Below are 16,844 nucleotides of genomic sequence, written 5' to 3'. Positions count from 1 at the left end.
CTGACAGTCTGGCCTCTCCCTGACTGGGGCCATCTATCAGAGCAATAGGGTGCTTCTGTTTTCCTCCCAAACCAGAAAGCCAGCCGCGCGTTAGCTGTCTGCCCTCTCCGTGCTGGGAGTGAGCCAGTAGCGAACTCGGCTCTGGCCAGCCTGCCCTCTCCTTGCTCCGCAAACAAGCCAGCAGCGAAGTCGGGCGGCTGCCTTTTTGCGGGCACAGTTCTCCGCACCTTCACAGTTCCTGAGGTTCAAAGTGCCTTCTCTCTCCTTCCCAGATGGCAGAGCCTCCTCTCAGCCAGCCATCCAGCGCCTCAGGGCGATGTTTCCCCTGTTTTCCAGTTCTAAGTTCAAATTTGTTGTGGTAGGCTGCATTTGGGTGTCTACCCTATGCCACCATCTTGGTTTCTCCAGAGAAATACATTGATCAGTTGCCTCCCATATGTGCTCCAAGCTGGGATTGAACCCACAACCGGTGGACACTTAGCCTGTTCCCATGTCTTGACGACTTTGTAAATAATGAACATGGTGTTGCATATATCTTTTCCAGGTAGTGATATTGTTTCCTTCAGATAAATACCAAAAGTGGAATTGCTGGATCATATCATAGTTCTCTTTCTCTCTCTCTCTCAAATAAATAGAATCAGCCCTAGCCAGTTTGGCTCAGTGGATAGAGTGTTGGCCTGCTATCTGAAAGGTCCCAGGCTCAATTCCGGTGAAGGGCACATGCCCTGGTTGAGGGCTCGATTCCCAGTGTGGGATGTGCAGGAGGCAGCTGATCAATGGTTCTTTCTCATCACGGATGTTCCTATTTCTCGCTCCCTCTCTCTTCCTCTCTGAAGTCATTGAAAATATATTGGAAAAAATAAAATAAAATCAATGGATCAAACAATATGTGGCCTTTGTGTCTGACCTCTTTCACTCAGCATGATATTCAGAATATTTACCATAAAGACTCATCCATATAATAGTATGCATCAGTATTTCTTTCCCTTTTTGGCTGAATAATATTCCAGTGTAAGGCTATATATCATTCTGTTTATCCATTCATCTGTAGATGGACATTTAGGCTCTTTCCACCTTTGGCTATTGTGAATAATGCTGCCATGAACATTGGTAAACAGACATTTGTCAGAGTGCCTGTATCTTCCTCTGTGTATACTTCATTCCTGTTTATAGTTGAACTAGTGGCCTGGTGCATGAAATACACGCATGGGGTGGGGGTTCCTCAACCCAGCCTGCACCCTCTCCAATCTGGGACCCCTTTGGAGATGTCCGACTGCTAGTGTAGACCCAATCCCAGGCCTAAACCAGGAGTTGGACATCCCTCTTGCAATCTAGGACTACTGGCTCCTAACCGCTTACCTGTCCGCCTGCTTAATTGCCCCTAACCACTCTGCCTGCCGACCTGATCACTCCCAACTACCCCTGTTCCAGCCAGCCTGATCACCCCTAACTGCCCCCACTTGCTGACCTGCTTGTCCCCAATTGCTCTCCCCCACTGGCTTGATCGCCCTTAACCATCTCTGCCTCAGCCCCGCCACCATGGCTTTGTCCAAAAGGATGTCCAGAAGGTCTCCCGGCCTAATTAGTATATATCCCTTTTATTAGTATAAATAATATTCCTTTTCATGGACATATCACTTTTTGTTCATCCACTCATTAGTCGATAGAAATTTGGGTTGTTTCCATCTTTAGGCCATTGTGGATCATGCTGCTCTGAGTATTTATACGTCTTTGTATGAACATGTTGTAGGATCTTTGGGGTATATGCCTGGAAGTGGAATTTGGGATCATATGGTAATTCCATGTTTAACTTTTTTTTTTTTAATTTAATATATTTTATTGATTTTCCACAGAGAGGAAGGGAGAGGGATAGAGAGCCAGAAATGCCTATGAGAGAGAAACATCGACCAGCTGCCTCCTGCACACCACCCACCGGGGATGTGCCCGCAACCAAGGTACATGCCCTTGACTGGAATCGGACCTGGGACCTTTTAGTCCACAGACAGACGCTCTATCCACTGAGCCAAACCGGTTTTGGCCCATGTTTAACTTTTTGAGGGACTGCCAGACTTTGCCACAGTGGCTGAACCATTTTACATTCCCACCAACAGAGGGCAATGGTTCAAAGGGTTCCCATTTCCCCACATCCTTGTCAACACTTACTTTTTATTATTATTATATTGCCATCCTATTGGGTAGGAAGTAGTAGCTCATTGTGGTTCTCCAGTCCTTCTGGCTTTCCGGTGTACCAGCCCAGCATAGGAAGCTGGGAGCATGCCTGGGACAGCGGGTGCCAAGGGGATGTGGTTGTTGACAGTGCCGAGAGTCCCGGTCACACGCTGTGACCTTTAGCAAGCCACTTCCCCTGTTTGCACCTTAATGGCTTCAGCTACAGAACTTGGAAACACACATCTCAAAGGGTGGATGTGAGAACAGAGAGTAGTACTTATTATACCTCTTGTTTGTTTCTGGAGGACTTGCTCTGAGAATCCATCTCACACTCCCCTGGGCAAAAATGCATGCTTCCTCCTTTGGATTCCCACAGATCATGTTCATACTGCACTACAGCTCCCCCTAGTGGTCCTAGGGTGCAGAGTGAAAATTCATGCAGTTGGATGTCATCAAAGCGACATTGCTTTTCCCTCGACCGCTTTATTCTATAGTGGAATTTGCTCTACCTGAGAATTCCCACTGGGACGCAGGCCCGAATCAGCATTACATCCAAATCCCCAAACTTGACTTGATGTCTGATGGGAGCCCGGGATCAAGCCTCTTCAGGATGGAGGCCTCAATGGGGAAGAGGGGCTTGGTCCCTTTGCCACTGACTTTCTTTCTGCCCACCCTTCCCCCTCTCACCAGCCTTTGGGTCCCTTCTGCCTAGACACAGGGAGGAGGGGACAGGGCAGTTCCTCCTTGGCTAACGGCTTTGTCCTGTTTGGATGACCCAGCAGTGTGTTCAAGTGGCGCCCCCTGGTGGATTTGGTGGGTATGTGATTTGAGGCTTTTTCTTTCCTGGGGACCCCTTCGCTGGGTTGGGGAATCTGATCCTGCTTCCAGGTCAACTGAGCACCAAGAGCAGACCCTCTGGCTCCATCAGGGCTGCCTCTTGTCCTCCACGTTTCCCAGGAGCCAGGTCCCAGCTTTCCTCGCCTGAGCCAGCCTACGTCCTGCCTGCCTTTACAAAGGACACTTTTCAAAAGCTGTGAAGTCCTCTCCCTCTCTGGGCTCTGGGCTAGCCCTGTCCCAAGAGGGTGGGATGGGGACTTGCAGGTAGCACAGCTCCCTCCTCCCCCGAAGAAATGTCTTCACCTCTCTCTCTCTCTAAAAAGGCTTTTTATTATAGAGATTTTCAAACATAGGCAACAGCAGAAAAGACATATGATGATGCCACATGTGCCAACTTCCAGTTCTCACAGCCCATCCTGCTCCATCTCTCCCCTTATATACTGTCATAGGCTCAACTGTTTCTCCTCCCTGCAAAATAATGATGATGATGATAATAATAAATTAAAAAGAAAAAGAGAAACTCCTCTTACTTCCAGTACCAGTGAATATGACTGTATTTGGCGATACGGTCTTTGAGGATGATGAAGTTGAGAAGAGGTCTTATGGTGGACCCTAACCCAACATGACTGGTGTCCTTATAAAAAGGATAAATTTGGACACACACACACACACACACACACGTGCATGCACATGGAGATGCCATTTGAAGATGAAGGCAGAAATTGGGGTGATATGTCTACAAGCCAAAGGACACCAAGGATTGGCAGCAAACACCAGAAGCCAGGGGAGAGGGATGAGACAGATTCTTCCACACAGACTCAGGGGCCAACCCTGCTGATCTTGGACTTCTGGCCTCAGAGTTGAGCTGATACATTTGTTGTTGAAGCCTCCCTCCCCCCCAATCTGTGTTATGGCAGTTTGAGCTCACACTCCCTCCCCCACCCCCACCCCACTCCCACCATTTAAAAGCATGTTCTAGCCATTGGACCTTTTTCTTTAAAAAATATATTTTATTGATTTTTATGGAGAGGAAGGGAAAGGGATAGAGAGTTAGAAACATCGATGAGAGAAACATCGACCAGCTGCCTCCTGCACACCCCCTACTGGGGATTTGCCCGCAAGCAAGGTACATGTTCTTTGACTGGAATCGAACCCAGAATCCTTGAGTCCACAGGCCGACGCTCTATCCACTGAGCCAAACTGGTCAGGGCTGGACTTTTTTTTTTTTTTTTTACTAGCTCATTTAAAAAAAATATATATATATATATATATATATATATATATATATATATATATATATATATTTTAAATTGACGTCATTTAATGGCTATATACTGTCCTGTTTAAGATCTGCCATTTTTTTATTTTTTTATATATTTTATTGATTTTTCACAGAGAAGAAGAGAGAGGGATAGAGAGTTAGAAACATCGATGAGAGAGAATCATCGATCAGTTGCCTCTTGCACACCCCCTACTGCAACCAAGGTACATGCCCTTGACCGGAATCGAACCCGGGACCTTTCAGTCCGCAGGCCGACGCTCTATCCACTGAGCCAAACCGGTCCCGGCTAAAAAATATATTTTTTTATTGATTTTTTTACAGAGAGAAAGGGAGAGGGATAGAGAGTTAGAAACATCGATCAGCTGCCTCCTGCATAACCCCTAATGGGGATGTGCTGGCAACCAAGGTACATGCCCTTGACCGGAATCGAACCCGGTACCCTTCAGTCCGCAGGTTGTCTCTCTATCCACTGAGCCAAAATGGTTTCAGCCAAGTTCATTTTTAAAAAACATTTTAAAAACTATATCTTTATTGATTTCAGAGAGGAAGGGAGAGGGAAAGATAGAAACATCAACGATGAAAGAGAATCATTGCTCGGCTGCCTCCTGCACATCCCCCACTGGGGATTGAGCCAGCAACCCAGGCGTGCGGCCTTGGCTCGAATCAGTCTGCAGGCCAACGCTCTGTCCACTGAGCCTAACCACCTAGGCGTAGCTCATTCTTTTTAAATTTAAATTCTTTATTGTTTAAAGTATTACATGTCTCCTTTTTTCCTCCATCGATCACTTCCCAGCTGCTTCCAACCCGTTTTTCACTTTTTAAAATTTATTTTTATTAATTTCAGAGAGCAAGGGAATGGGAGAGATAGAAACACCAATGATGAGAATCACTGGTTGGCTGCCTCCTGCACACACACCCACCTGGGGACCCAGCCCACAATGTGGCATGCGCCCTGACGGAGAATTGCCATGACCTCCCAACTCACACTCCACCACAAAGCCACACCGGCTGGGCCTTTTTTCATTCTGATCTGGCTGAGGGACTCAGTACAGGAAACATGTCCTGACCCATTTTTTGAAAATCCATTGGGCAGGGGCTGAACGTTCGGTTTCCTGATGACTGTGCTGTAGACAATTGAGCCTGTTACTTCCAGTTTTGACTCTCTAGACTAGGCTAGGTGCTGTCAGGACAACAGCTGGGTCTTATTTCAGGCCTTGACGCCTCACAGGGTCGGTCAGAGGCGCAGGGAAAAGCGGGTAACAGTCCGTCTCAAGCCCACACAGCACTTCCTGCTCAGCCTCTGAACCCTTCTTACTACCGGCTCCAAATGACTTTCCTGTTGTTTACTTAGCCAAATCTGGTGCTTTAAGGGTCAAACTTTATGTCCATTGAGAATTTTCAAAGAATGTGTTTCAAGTTCTGAAGTTACTCCCAAGGGAAGCATTTCAGAGATGTTTTTGGTGAGGGACAGCCCAGCTGGTGGGTGGTCTCTGTGGCTGCCCGGCCTGGCTGGGCCTGCACACAGATGACAGTTCTGGGTGACTTCAAAAAAAATCAGCCACATTATTTTATAGTCTGTATTATGATATCTTTAAAAATATTTTAAAGATTCCAGAGAGGAAGGGGGAGAGAGAAATAAAAACAGCAATGTTGAGAGAAAACCATTCGACTGCCTTTTGCACATCTCACACTGGGGATCAAGCCCATAACCCAAGCATGTGCCCTGATCAGGAATCGAACCGTGACTTCCTGGTTCATAGGTAGACATTCAACCACTGAGCCATGCCTGCTGGGCTGTATTATGATTATTTTAAAAATTAACTTGGAGCAGAGACCAGTTTGGCTCAGTGGATAGAGCGTCAGCTTGGGGACTGAAGGGTCCGGGGTTCGATTCCGGTCAAGGGCATGTACCTTGGTTGTGGGCATATCCCCAGTAGGGGGTGTGCAAGAGGCAGCTGATCAATGACTCTCTCTCATCCATGTTTCTAACTCTCTCTCTCCCTTCCTCTCTGTACAAAATCAATAAAATATATATTTTTTAAAAATTAACTTGGAGCCGTGCGGAGCTGGAGGCAACAGAAGGATTAATTCAGCAGATGCAAGAATTGGGATACTGGTTTGGTGTTTTAAAAAAATGTATTTATTCTCTCATTTATTGACCACCGTGATTCTGATTCTGAGCTCAGGGGAAATCAGGAGCGCACATGGCACCCACTAGTGGAATCAAGGCCCCACATTGGACCGAAGGACCATAACAAAGGGGACCCAGAGCCTGCTAGGAAACAGGTGTACAGCACTGTGAGCAACCACATCCCCCCGGCACTAGCTGTCCCAGGCACGCTCCCAGCTTCCTGTACGCCTGCTCTCCTAACAGGGTCCGGGCGCCCGAGAGCCAGGCCGTGGCAGGAGCAGGTTCCCAGGAAAGGGCAGTGCTCTCACCCAGGGAAGCTAACTCCGAGCCATTCCTATAAACAGCACTGAGGTCGCCCCTTGAGGAGAGGGACTGGCGGTGCCCAGCACCGAGGAAAGAGCCCGACTTGCCAGCTGGAATTATCCACAACATGGCAACGAGCTGTTCTGTTTCTCCTCTGTAATTAAAAAATAAAGCTTATCTTTAAAACAGAAGACAGAATTGGACGGGAGCTTGACTGGGCTCTCTGCCGAGCTGCCCTTCCCGGTCATGACCGTGTGGCCTGCCTGGCCTGCCCCACCACTCTTCCCGGCCTCAGCTTCCTACTGGGACGAGGGAGCCTGGGCAGTGCTGCCCTCACAGCCGCCGGGGTCTCTGCGAGGCTCAGCAGCACTGGCATGGACACTGCAGGAAGGAAGGCAGCTGGTGGGCCCTGGGGCGCAGGGGCGGGCTCAGGGGAAGTCGCAGTAGGGCAGGCGGAAGGGGTAGAGGGGCGAGTAGCGTGAGTCCTGCCAGAGCAACTTCTCCTCCAGAAAGGCAACAGTCTGCAGGGTCAGGACCAGTGTCTGGTGCTTCAGCATGCTGTGCACGTTCAAGCCTGGGGAGGCAGGGAGTGTAGTCAGGGCAAGGCTGTACCCATCTGCAGCCCCTTTCCCTCCTCCCGGGAGCACTTCCCCTTACAGAGATACCATGGTCTGGCATGGGGTCAAGAGCCCTGCAGCCTGGATTCAAACCCTGGCTCAGCAGCTCACCATGGGGGAACCCTGGGCAAGGGACTGTCAACCCATCAGCTTCGGACTGAGAGCCTCCCACGTGCCTGGCTCTGCCCTCTGCTTGGCCATGATTCCCATGGATGGAACCAACCACAGACAGAGCAAATGAAGAAAAACAATGTACCAAGGTACCCAGTGGGGCTGCAGTTAATAAGGAAGGAGAGAGGGAGGAGGGAGGGCAGGGATGGGACAAGGCAGGTCATGCAGGTCCTGGGGGGGTCTTGGGGAGGACTTGGGCTCCCCACCACCCCCGAGAGTGCAGGGGGAGCCATGCAGAGCTGGAGAGGGATGTGCGCAGACTCAGGTGCTCACAGGTTGTCGTCTGGCAGCTGGGGTGGGGGACAGACTGTGGGGATGAGAGCAGAGGGGGCTGTGCTGATCAAGGCAGCGGGCTGGCCCAGGGTGGCAAGAAGCGGTCAGCTTCTGGATGTGTAGAGACAGAGCCAAGTGTGTGAGCTGACTCACTGGGGCGGAGGGTGACGGCGTGGTGTGGGCCCAGGCCACTGGAGGGAAGGAGATGCCCAGGAGGCAGCAGGAATGCAACCAGGAGACTGGGAGAGAGCTCGGAATCAGTCGATGGGCAAAGCTGTGCTGTACTCAGGACAGACCTGACCCGGCCTCTCTGCCTCTGAGCGAGGAGCCAGGTGGGGACAGCCAGTGGCTCTCGCACTCACTCCACGCCCAGCACTGTGAGCGCAGTTGGACAACATGGTATCAGAGCATTTAAGACAGACATCGTTCTCCCAGTGCTTCGTTTGGCCTGTTGAGGATTCGGGGGGCGGGGGAGGGAATGAGGGGGGGATGGCGTAGAGGGTAGTTACTGTCCAGGGCCACTCAGTGATTGAGCGGCAGATACAGGACTTAAACTGGCCCAGGCACTCCCTGCACCCTTCACTCACCCACAGCTGGGATCAGGTTGAAGGTCTTCAGCCCTGATGTGGCAGCCACCATGTTCTGAGGCATGTCCTCGTGCACTCTGAAAGAGAGGCCGGAGGTGAGGCCTGCAGAGGGCGGAGCTCAGCCCCACCCCGCTCGGCCTGCATCCTCACAAGTCCACCAGCAGCACGGAGTCCCCCCAGCGGCGGTAGCAGGCCAGCTCCGTCAGGTACTGAGGGTCTGCAGTTGGCATCTCCAGGGAGTCCACGATGTGCAGGTTGTCCTGATGGGAGGAAGGACAGAGGTCTGCGCTACCATCTCCCAGGCCCTCACAGCCCGCACACAAACACCCCAGGGGCTCCCAATAGGACCGGGGCTGTACCTGAGCCAGCTTGATGGTCAGCGCCACTCTGAGGCCTTGCACCCGCATCTTCATGGGCAGCATGTAGTAGTAGCTTGTGGGGCCCCGGGGGCCATGGGCAATACCTCCTGTGGGCACAGAGGTGTGAACAGGTGAGGGCCCAGCTCGAACTGGATGTAAAAAATCAGCCCCAGTGGTAGGTGAGCGGGTGGGGGTGGGTAAGCTGCCAGCAGTCAGGCTCAACTCCAGCAAAGAGGGCAGGGAAGGATGGAGGGGAGGCCTGATTAGGCATCCCCTGAGACTAGTAACTTCACTTCTCTAGGCCTCTGTTTCTTCAGCCATCAAACCCCGAGTGAGGATTGTCCACCTGTATGTCCACCCTCCCCCTGGGCTCTGGAATACAGCACAGAACAAGATGGAAGGATCCCCGCCCTCACGCCATTCCTATTCCTACAGAGGCTTGATCGCGGAGGGAATCAGGGCTGGGCATGGCAGCCTAGGAGTTTGGGAGTGGGCGTGGACGGACAGGGAATCCAGGGGAGGTCATGGAGGGCTGCCTGGAGGAAGATGGCCCCGACACACCAGAAGCATGAGCAGAGTTGACCAGGCAAAGGGGAGATGACTAAGTCAGAGCTATCTGGGCGGAAAGGGTGTGAAGGGGACATGGGGAGGGTCCAGCAGCCATCAGTGCCTGGAATGGCAAGGTAAGGAGCTCATGCAAAGGCAGAAGCTGGGAGGTTTAAGAAGATCCTCTGAGTGTTGTGTGATGTGGGCCAGGAGAGATGAGATGTGAGGCAGGGCCAGAAGGGGCTGTGGCCATAGTCTGATGAGAGAGGCCAAGGCCGGAGTTGGCTGAAGGTGGGGAGTCGGGGAGAATCGGGGGATGGGAAAAGTGAACAACCCTCTGCCTGCATGTGGGCGGTGAGGTGTGTGCGTCTGAGTCTTGCTGTCGCTGCCCCAGGCGGGGTAGAGGGAATGGGACCAACAAGACAGCATGCCAGATGTGTAGAGAGAAACATCCAGACCCCGAGTTAGCCCAGAGCCTCCGGCCCGCCCTGCCCACTTGCCTCCTCTCCAGATTGGGGAGCGGATACTGCCATGCCTTGCACGCCCACTGCCTTTCTGTGGCCAGGGCTTCCGGCCACCGCCCCGCACCTCAGCTCTAGTCTTGGTCTTGGCATAGCTCTGTGGACACAAAGTGAGGGGGGTCAGGTTCATGAGGCAGACGTCACTGCGGCCAAAAGGCACCAAGCCCAGAAATATAGCAGCGACCTGGATGGACTGGGCCTGCCATGGGGAGCCAGAGAGGACACAGAGAATGGGGCTCTATCAGGACAAGCACAGGTCACTCTCAGAGGGAGGAAGGACAGAAAATCAAGAGTTCCCTCCTGCACTCCCAAATGTCAGTCCCAGAAAGGCAGGGACTCTGCGGCCTGGCAGCAGTAGGTGCTCAGTATTTTTTGGAATCATTCCAATGTGGCTGCAACTGAAAGGAAGGTGGAGCGTGGGGAAAGACACGGAGAATCAGGGAGAGGTGAAGGGTGGGGAACCATGAGGATCTTTCAATGCCAGGCTAGCCGCTTCATTCCTAGAGCAACAAGGAGCCAGGGAGGGTGTGGACAGGGGGAGAACTCGTTAAACTTCGGAGGTGGGCAGATGGAAGGCAGAGATCCTGACTGACGATGGCTTCTTCAACCTTGGTCTTCACCATGACTCCTGCTGACCTCTAAGCTCCACTGGGCTGTTTTTGGCCCCTGCCATAGGGCATTTGCATATGCTGTCCCCACTACCTCCACCCCAGCCCCACTGTTCCCTTCACCTAGTTCCTTTTAAAAAATATATTTATTTTATTGATTTCAGAAAAGGGAGAGGGATAGAGAGATAGAAACATCAATGAGAGAGCATTATTGGTCAGCTGCCTCCTACACACCCCACACTGGGAATTGAACCCACAACCCGGACATGTGCCCTGACCGGGAATCTAACCGTGACCTCCTGGTTCCTGGGTCAACACTCAACCACTGAGCCACGTCGGCTGGGCTCACCTAGTTACTCTTACTGCAGACCTGAGGTTAAATATCCCTTTCTGTGGGATAACTTCCCTAACCATACATTTACAGATTATCACTACTTGATTCACGTTCACCTCTCCGACTAAGCTGTAAGCTTCATGAGGGCAGGAATCTCTCCTGTCCCATCCTCTGGCACCATGCCCAGGGCACAGAGGGCGTTCAGAAAATGCTCAGCAAATGACCCGCCAGTGGATGGTCAGGAGAGAGAGATGGGCCCAAGCCCAGTAGTCTCGAGACAACACCCTGAGGGGCTTCCACCTCACCCCACGCAGGACACTCACAATTCTCTTGAAGTTCTTCTGCCAGATGGCGACCTGGTGCAGGATATCCAGCCTGTGGAGGAAGGAGACGCGAGAGGTCTCCGTCAGCTTAAAACCTTCCCCCAGTCCCCACCCACTAGATGAAAACCCAGGCTCCTCTCTTCCCCCGCCAGGGCTCTGTGTGGTCTGCCTCAGCCTTTCTTTGACCCCAGGTCTACACACTGCCCTCCATTCCATTCTGTGAAATGGAGTCTGGCCTCCAGGTCTTTGCATTTGCTGTTCCTTCTGAGCGAAACGCTCTTCCCCTGACTGGTTCCTTCTCAGCCTACAGGTCTCGGCCCAAACGTTATCACCCAGAGAAGCTCCCTTGCAAAAGAGAGAGCTACACCTTCCTTCTTTCCTACCATTACGGCTAACTGAATGCCACCTTCTCTGTGAACTGGTTTGACTCTTTAAACCTGCCCTGTCCCACACAGTAGACACTGGCCACATGTGTGGCTACTGAACACCTAAAATGTGGGCAGTGCCACGTGTTAAAATGACAACATTTTAGCTACATCAGGTTAAATAAATTATATTGAAAGCAATCTCACTTGTTTCTTCCCGTTGTTGTGAAAAATGTGACTAGCAGATTTTAAATTGCATGAGATGAGGCTCACATTATGTGGCTACCCTGCACACAGCTGCCAGGGTAACGGTGTGCCAGGGGTTGGAAAACTATGGCTAATAGGCCAAATCTGGCCTGCTGCCTCTTTTTGTAAATATGTTTTACTGGAACACAGCCATGATCATTTGCTTATGTATCATCTATGGCTGCTTTTTGCACTACATTGCTAGAGATCAATAGTTGCCATGGAGATGATAGTTGCAAAACCTAAAGTATTTACTATCTGACCCTTTACCGAAAAAGTTTGCTGACCCTTCCTCTAGATTAGGGGTGTCGAACTCAATCAGAGAAGGGGCCAAAATCTAAAATCCAGCCTAAATCGCGGGCCGAATGGTTTACTGAACAGTCATAAACTGTCATTGTGATGGAAACGCAGCGGAGTGCAGTGATGACAGCGCAGTGCGGGCCACATTGCAAGGCCTGGCGGGACGAATTTGGCCCGCGGGCCTTGTGTTTGACACATGTGCTCTAGATTGTAAGCAACATCAGTGTTCATTCACTACCTATTACAGTAGGTGCTTGATAAATATTTACAGAACAGAATATGTTGTTTTAAAATTTCTTTGTTACCCTCTATTAGATGAGGACTCTGTTCAGGCAGGGGCAAACCAAATCAATAACACTAAGAGGGGTGAATTAATAGCATCTATTATGGTACCAGACACCATTCACATGAGGAGCATCATACAGCTGGGCAAGCAATACCCCAGCCCTGGGAGTTGGTGCACATAAGATTGAGATCCTGGCTTTAAAGCTTACAAGCTGTGTGACCTTGGGCCAACTTCTTAATCTGTCTGTGTTCAGTTTCCTTATCTACAAAACGAGGATAACAGATCGCCTTCCTAGTGTTGCTATGAGATCTAGTTAACTAAAATGCAAATAGGCTGTACCAGGCACACAGAAAGGATTTAGACACTGCTAGTAACCGATTTTTGCAAACACCAGTAACAGCAACGATAATCAACATTTCTACTGAACTTATGTGCCGGAAGCATCTCATCTAATCATCAGGGCAGCCTCCGGAAGTCTGACAGAATGGGGGAAGGCAGGATTGGAAAGGCTCTGCATCCCCAAGCCCTGCAAACTCTGGAGTTCTGCATCCTTAACTGGCCTAGAGGCTGTTACCCTCAGCTCCCAACCTCACTACCATGCAGGAGGGAAAAAATCATCCCCCCCTGCTTTTTCCTTCTTCTTTCTTCTTCTTCTTCTTTTTTTTTTTTTTTTCAATTCGCGCCTCGGATAAAACTCATTGCCACTGCGCAAAGCTATCATCATCCCCTTTGGAGAGGTGGAGAACCTGAGGCTCCAGCCCAGGTCAACCTGATTCCTAAACCCGCGCTCCCTGTCCCTTTGCCACCCAGTTCACCATTTCGGCTCGCAGTTCACCTGGGCGCCGTGGAGAAAACGTCGGGGTGCAGCTCGGCCAGACCTACGCGCTCCTGCTCGAAGCCCCGCAGGGACTCGACCCAGGCCTGCACCGGACGCCGGTGTGAGGGCACGGGGAGCTCGCACTTTCGCAGCACCGGTGCCTGGGGACCTGAAGCAATTGGTAAGTCAGGGGTCTGGGGAAAGGGTTCGAGCTCCCTGTTGCCGCCCCAAGACCCCAGCAATCTCACCCGGGCTCGCCACCGGCTCCGGCTTCTCCGGTGGCTGCGCTGCCTCTTCCGCCAGCACGCTCAGCCGCTGTAAACGGTGGGCGAGAATGAGAGACGACCCCTGCACCCGCCAACCTTGGCCCTTCGACCCCACTCCCAGTCCCGGCCTCACCTGGCAGCGGGTGGGCGGGAGCCAGGCCCGCGCCCCGGCCCGGACCAGCCGCAACATTGCTCCGCAGCTCCGCGCGCCCCGAGGTCAGGGCTCCCTCTGCGCGCGGCGCCTGGTGATGACGTCACGCCCGCGCCGCCGCCGGCTCCGCCCCCATTCGGGGCCGAAAAGCCGAGCGTGCAAGAGTGAGGACGCTGAGACCCCACCGCCATCCCAGGACCCCCGTTTCCATTCCTGGCCTAAAGGGCCCCCTGGAAACGCGACCCCACAGCATGGAGCCCCCCAGGCCACCCTCCCCCTGGAAGAGCCTGTGCTCGTTCAGCCAATGGGCTTTAAGTCTGGAAAAGCGGCCCGCCCATGGCTGGGCGGTTCTGGGGGGGACACTTAGCAATGGTCGGCAAACTCATCAATCCACAGAGCCAAATAGCAACAGTACAACGATTGAAATTTCTTTTGAGAGCCAAATTTTTAAACTTAAACTTCTTCTAACGCCACTTCTTCAAAATAGACTCGCCCAGGCCTCGGAAGAGCCACACTCAAGGGGCCAAAGAGCCGCGTGTGACTCGCGAGCCACAGTCTGCGGACCACTGAAAGGGAACGTGACCAGTAGCTTTTACGCATCTGGTGGAAGCCACGACCTCCCGGCCCCGCCCCCCATTAGCCTCCTAGACTCCCCGATGGCTTTTCAAAGAGGTCTTGCTTGTTAGTGTACTTGCGGGGTCTTACTTTCTACAGAAAGCCCTCAGGATTGAGCCTGCAGGGCAGTGCCTATCCGCTTAGATTCCCCAGCGATGGGTGTCTCCCCCTCCCTGTCACCCAATCCCCTCAGAGTAGGTCTGTGTCTCCCGCCCGCCCAGGCCAGGTTCCTGTCCCGTCAGAGCACTGCCAGGGTTCTCCAAGGAGAAAGCAATGCGGAGAGTCCAGAGACCCCCATCGTAATCCAAATGCTCATTTATAAATTCTCTGCCACGTTCCCTGCACGACCTCCAGGGGCGCTACGAGCCCATAGCAGCCTTCCCTTCCTGGTCAGGCCTGGTCACCAGGGCGTAGAGGTCTGGACGGACCTCTGTCAGTTTTCCTATCTGGAAAATGGGGCGGTTGTAGGACTTTAATGAAATAAATGGAGGCAAAACGTTTCATGCTTGTCACAAGGTGAAAACTTAATACATCACATTATTATCATTTTTTAAAATATATTTTATTGTTTTTTCACAGAGAGGAAGAGAGAGGGATAGTGAGTTAGAAACATCGATGAGAGAGAATCAACGATCAGCCGCCTCTTGCAACCCGCACCCCCCACTGGGGATGTGCCCACAACCAAGGTACATGCCCTTGACTGGAATCGAACCTGGGACCTTTCAGTCCACAGGCTGACACTCTATCCACTGAGCCAAACCGGTCCCGACTATTATCATTATTATTAAAGGCGAATTTTGTCATTAAAATGAGACAAGAGCCAAGGAAGGGATGAGGGTGGACCCTGGAGGATTTGAAAGACGAGCTAAAGATACAGGCTTTCTCTTTTTTTCTTTTTATCTGATATATATCATATGAATATTTGTATGAAGTATTAATTAAAACTTACAATGTATTTCATTGTGTACTCTATCCCTGCAAGAATAAAAAATGTGAACGTGCCAAAACCGGTTTGGCTCAGTGGATAGAGCGTCAGCCTGCAGACTGAAAGGTCCTGGGTTCGATTCTGGTTAAGGGCATGTACCTTGGTTGCGGGCACATCCCCAGTAGGGGGTGTGCAAGAGGCAGCTGATTGATGATTCTCTCATCGATGTTTCTAACTCTCTATCCCTCTCTCTTCCTTTCCATAAAAAAAATCAATAAACTATATTTAAAAACAAATGTGAACATGTGTTTAAAATTCCACATTCTTTGCAGTTTAAAAAAGTCTTTTAGTCCTTTGTTTTGTAGAATTCTATTTATTCATTTTATGTTTGTGTTGGTAATTTGCACGTGGTAAAGAAATTTTCAAAAACTACAAAAAAGGTAACTAGCACGAAAAAATCTGTTTTCTCTAACCTCTGTCCCCTGACCCCAACTCAGTTCCCTTCCCAGAAGTCACCACCACAAACAGCTGTGTGTCTCCTCTCAGAACCAGTTTGATTTTACAGGCAGATTGCCAGGGGAGTTAAGATTTTTTGTGATGAATGATGGAATGGCACTTTGTTGCTTAATGATTGTATTAGGCACCTACTGTATACCACGGGAGTAAATCCAGTAGACACCCTTGAGATATAGTCCAGCGGAGAAGGCTGAGGGTTTGGAATTGGGGGGAGGGGTCTTCAGGGTCTGTGGGATGAGGTCTCAGATTGGCTTCTCTGAAGCTGTAACCGGGGAGTTAAGGGTTGAGGGTCCATTGGCAGTTTGTCCAGAGAAGAAACGGGCTGAGAGAACAGAATTTACTAAGCCTGGAAATGAGTAGAGTGTGAGAGGGCTGGGACCTGAATCTTCCAATGGCTGCATGCTTTGGTTGTCAGCTCCTTCACTTATGTTGAACCCACTTTAGGGTCTTTGCAAGAATCTCCCTGAAAGAATAATTGTAGATGTGCGTTTAACATTCCACACTGTCTCTTCTGCTTAGAGCATACTTTTCCCAGAGCTCCACATGGCTTCATCCCTCACTTCCTTGGATTCGTTTTTCAAAGGTCACCTCTAGCAAGAAGCCTGTCTTGACCACCATATTTTTTTAAAATATATTTTATTGATTTTTTTACAGAGAGGAGGAGAGAGGGATAGAAAGTTAGAAACATCGATGAGAGAGGATCATGGATTAGCTGCCTCCTGCACACCCCCTACCAGGGATGTGCCCGCAAACAATGTACATGCCCTTGACCGGAATTGAACCTGGGACCTTTCAGTCCGCAGGCCGACGCTCTATCCATTGAGCCAAACAGGTTTCGGCGATATTTTTTTGTCTTTTTCTATTGACCACCCTTTTTATTTTATTTAAAAAATATATATTTTATTGCCCTAGCCGGCTTGGCTCAGTGGATAGAGCATAGAGCATGTGCCAACGGCACATGCCTGAGTTTTGGGCTCAATCCCCAGTAGGGGGCATACAAGAGGCAGCCAATCAATGATTCTCTCTCATTGAGATAAAAAAATTAAAAAAATAAATATATAAAAATGTGTATGTGTATATATATATATATATATATATATATATATATATATATTATTGATTTCACAGAGGAAAAGAGAGATAGAAACACTAATAATGAAAATCAATGATCGGCTACCTCCTGCACACCCCACACTGAGGGTCAAGCCCACAACCTGGGCATATGCCCTTGACTGGAATCAAACCAAGGACCCTTCAGTCTACAGACTGACACTCTATCCACTGAGCCAAACCAGC

At 50.6% G+C, this 16,844-nt stretch overlaps 1 protein-coding gene across 5 annotated transcripts; it reads right to left on the bottom strand.

Annotated features, from left to right (window-relative positions):
* Positions 1-6,405: 6,405 nt before the first annotated feature.
* On the bottom strand, positions 6,406-13,713 carry MRPL4 (mitochondrial ribosomal protein L4). Of its 5 annotated transcripts, none has more exons than XR_006743053.1 (11): positions 13,475-13,713; positions 13,324-13,390; positions 13,094-13,244; positions 11,062-11,113; positions 9,776-9,893; positions 9,426-9,531; positions 8,730-8,836; positions 8,521-8,653; positions 8,282-8,447; positions 7,937-8,247; positions 7,169-7,296 (listed from the first exon to the last, which is right to left on the bottom strand). XR_006743053.1 is itself a non-coding variant. In XM_045589205.1 (10 exons), the coding sequence occupies exons 1-10, from the start codon at positions 13,529-13,531 to the stop codon at positions 7,151-7,153; spliced, it is 1,014 nt and encodes a 337-aa protein (XP_045445161.1). In that variant the 5' UTR covers positions 13,532-13,679; the 3' UTR covers positions 6,406-7,150. The 5 variants fall into 5 exon arrangements, 3 of the variants coding, with proteins under 3 accessions (XP_045445161.1, XP_036315505.1, XP_036315506.1); XR_004991831.2 differs by having other exon boundaries at positions 8,521-8,630; positions 13,475-13,685; XM_045589205.1 differs by lacking the exon at positions 7,937-8,247 and having other exon boundaries at positions 6,406-7,296; positions 8,371-8,447; positions 13,475-13,679.
* Between the last annotated feature and the right edge of the window lie 3,131 nt (positions 13,714-16,844).

Source organism: Pipistrellus kuhlii, unplaced genomic scaffold (assembly GCF_014108245.1).
Source record: "Pipistrellus kuhlii isolate mPipKuh1 unplaced genomic scaffold, mPipKuh1.p scaffold_m20_p_30, whole genome shotgun sequence".
Taxonomy (NCBI): Eukaryota; Metazoa; Chordata; class Mammalia; order Chiroptera; family Vespertilionidae; genus Pipistrellus; species Pipistrellus kuhlii.
The sequence above is the reverse complement of the archived record's forward strand: the minus strand, read 5'-3'. Positions and strand labels throughout refer to the sequence as shown.

Coding starts and splice junctions, on each gene's coding strand:
- MRPL4 (XM_036459612.2), bottom strand. CDS start 13,531: ATGTTGCGGCTGGTCCGGGCCGGGGCGCGGGCCTGGCTCCCGCCCACC. Junction 13,245..13,323: donor GGAGCCGGTGGCGAGCCCGG/GTGAGATTGCTG, acceptor CAATTGCTTCAG/GTCCCCAGGCACCGGTGCTG. Junction 9,532..9,775: donor CTCCCCAATCTGGAGAGGAG/GCAAGTGGGCAG, acceptor CTCTCTCATCAG/ACTATGGCCACAGCCCCTTC.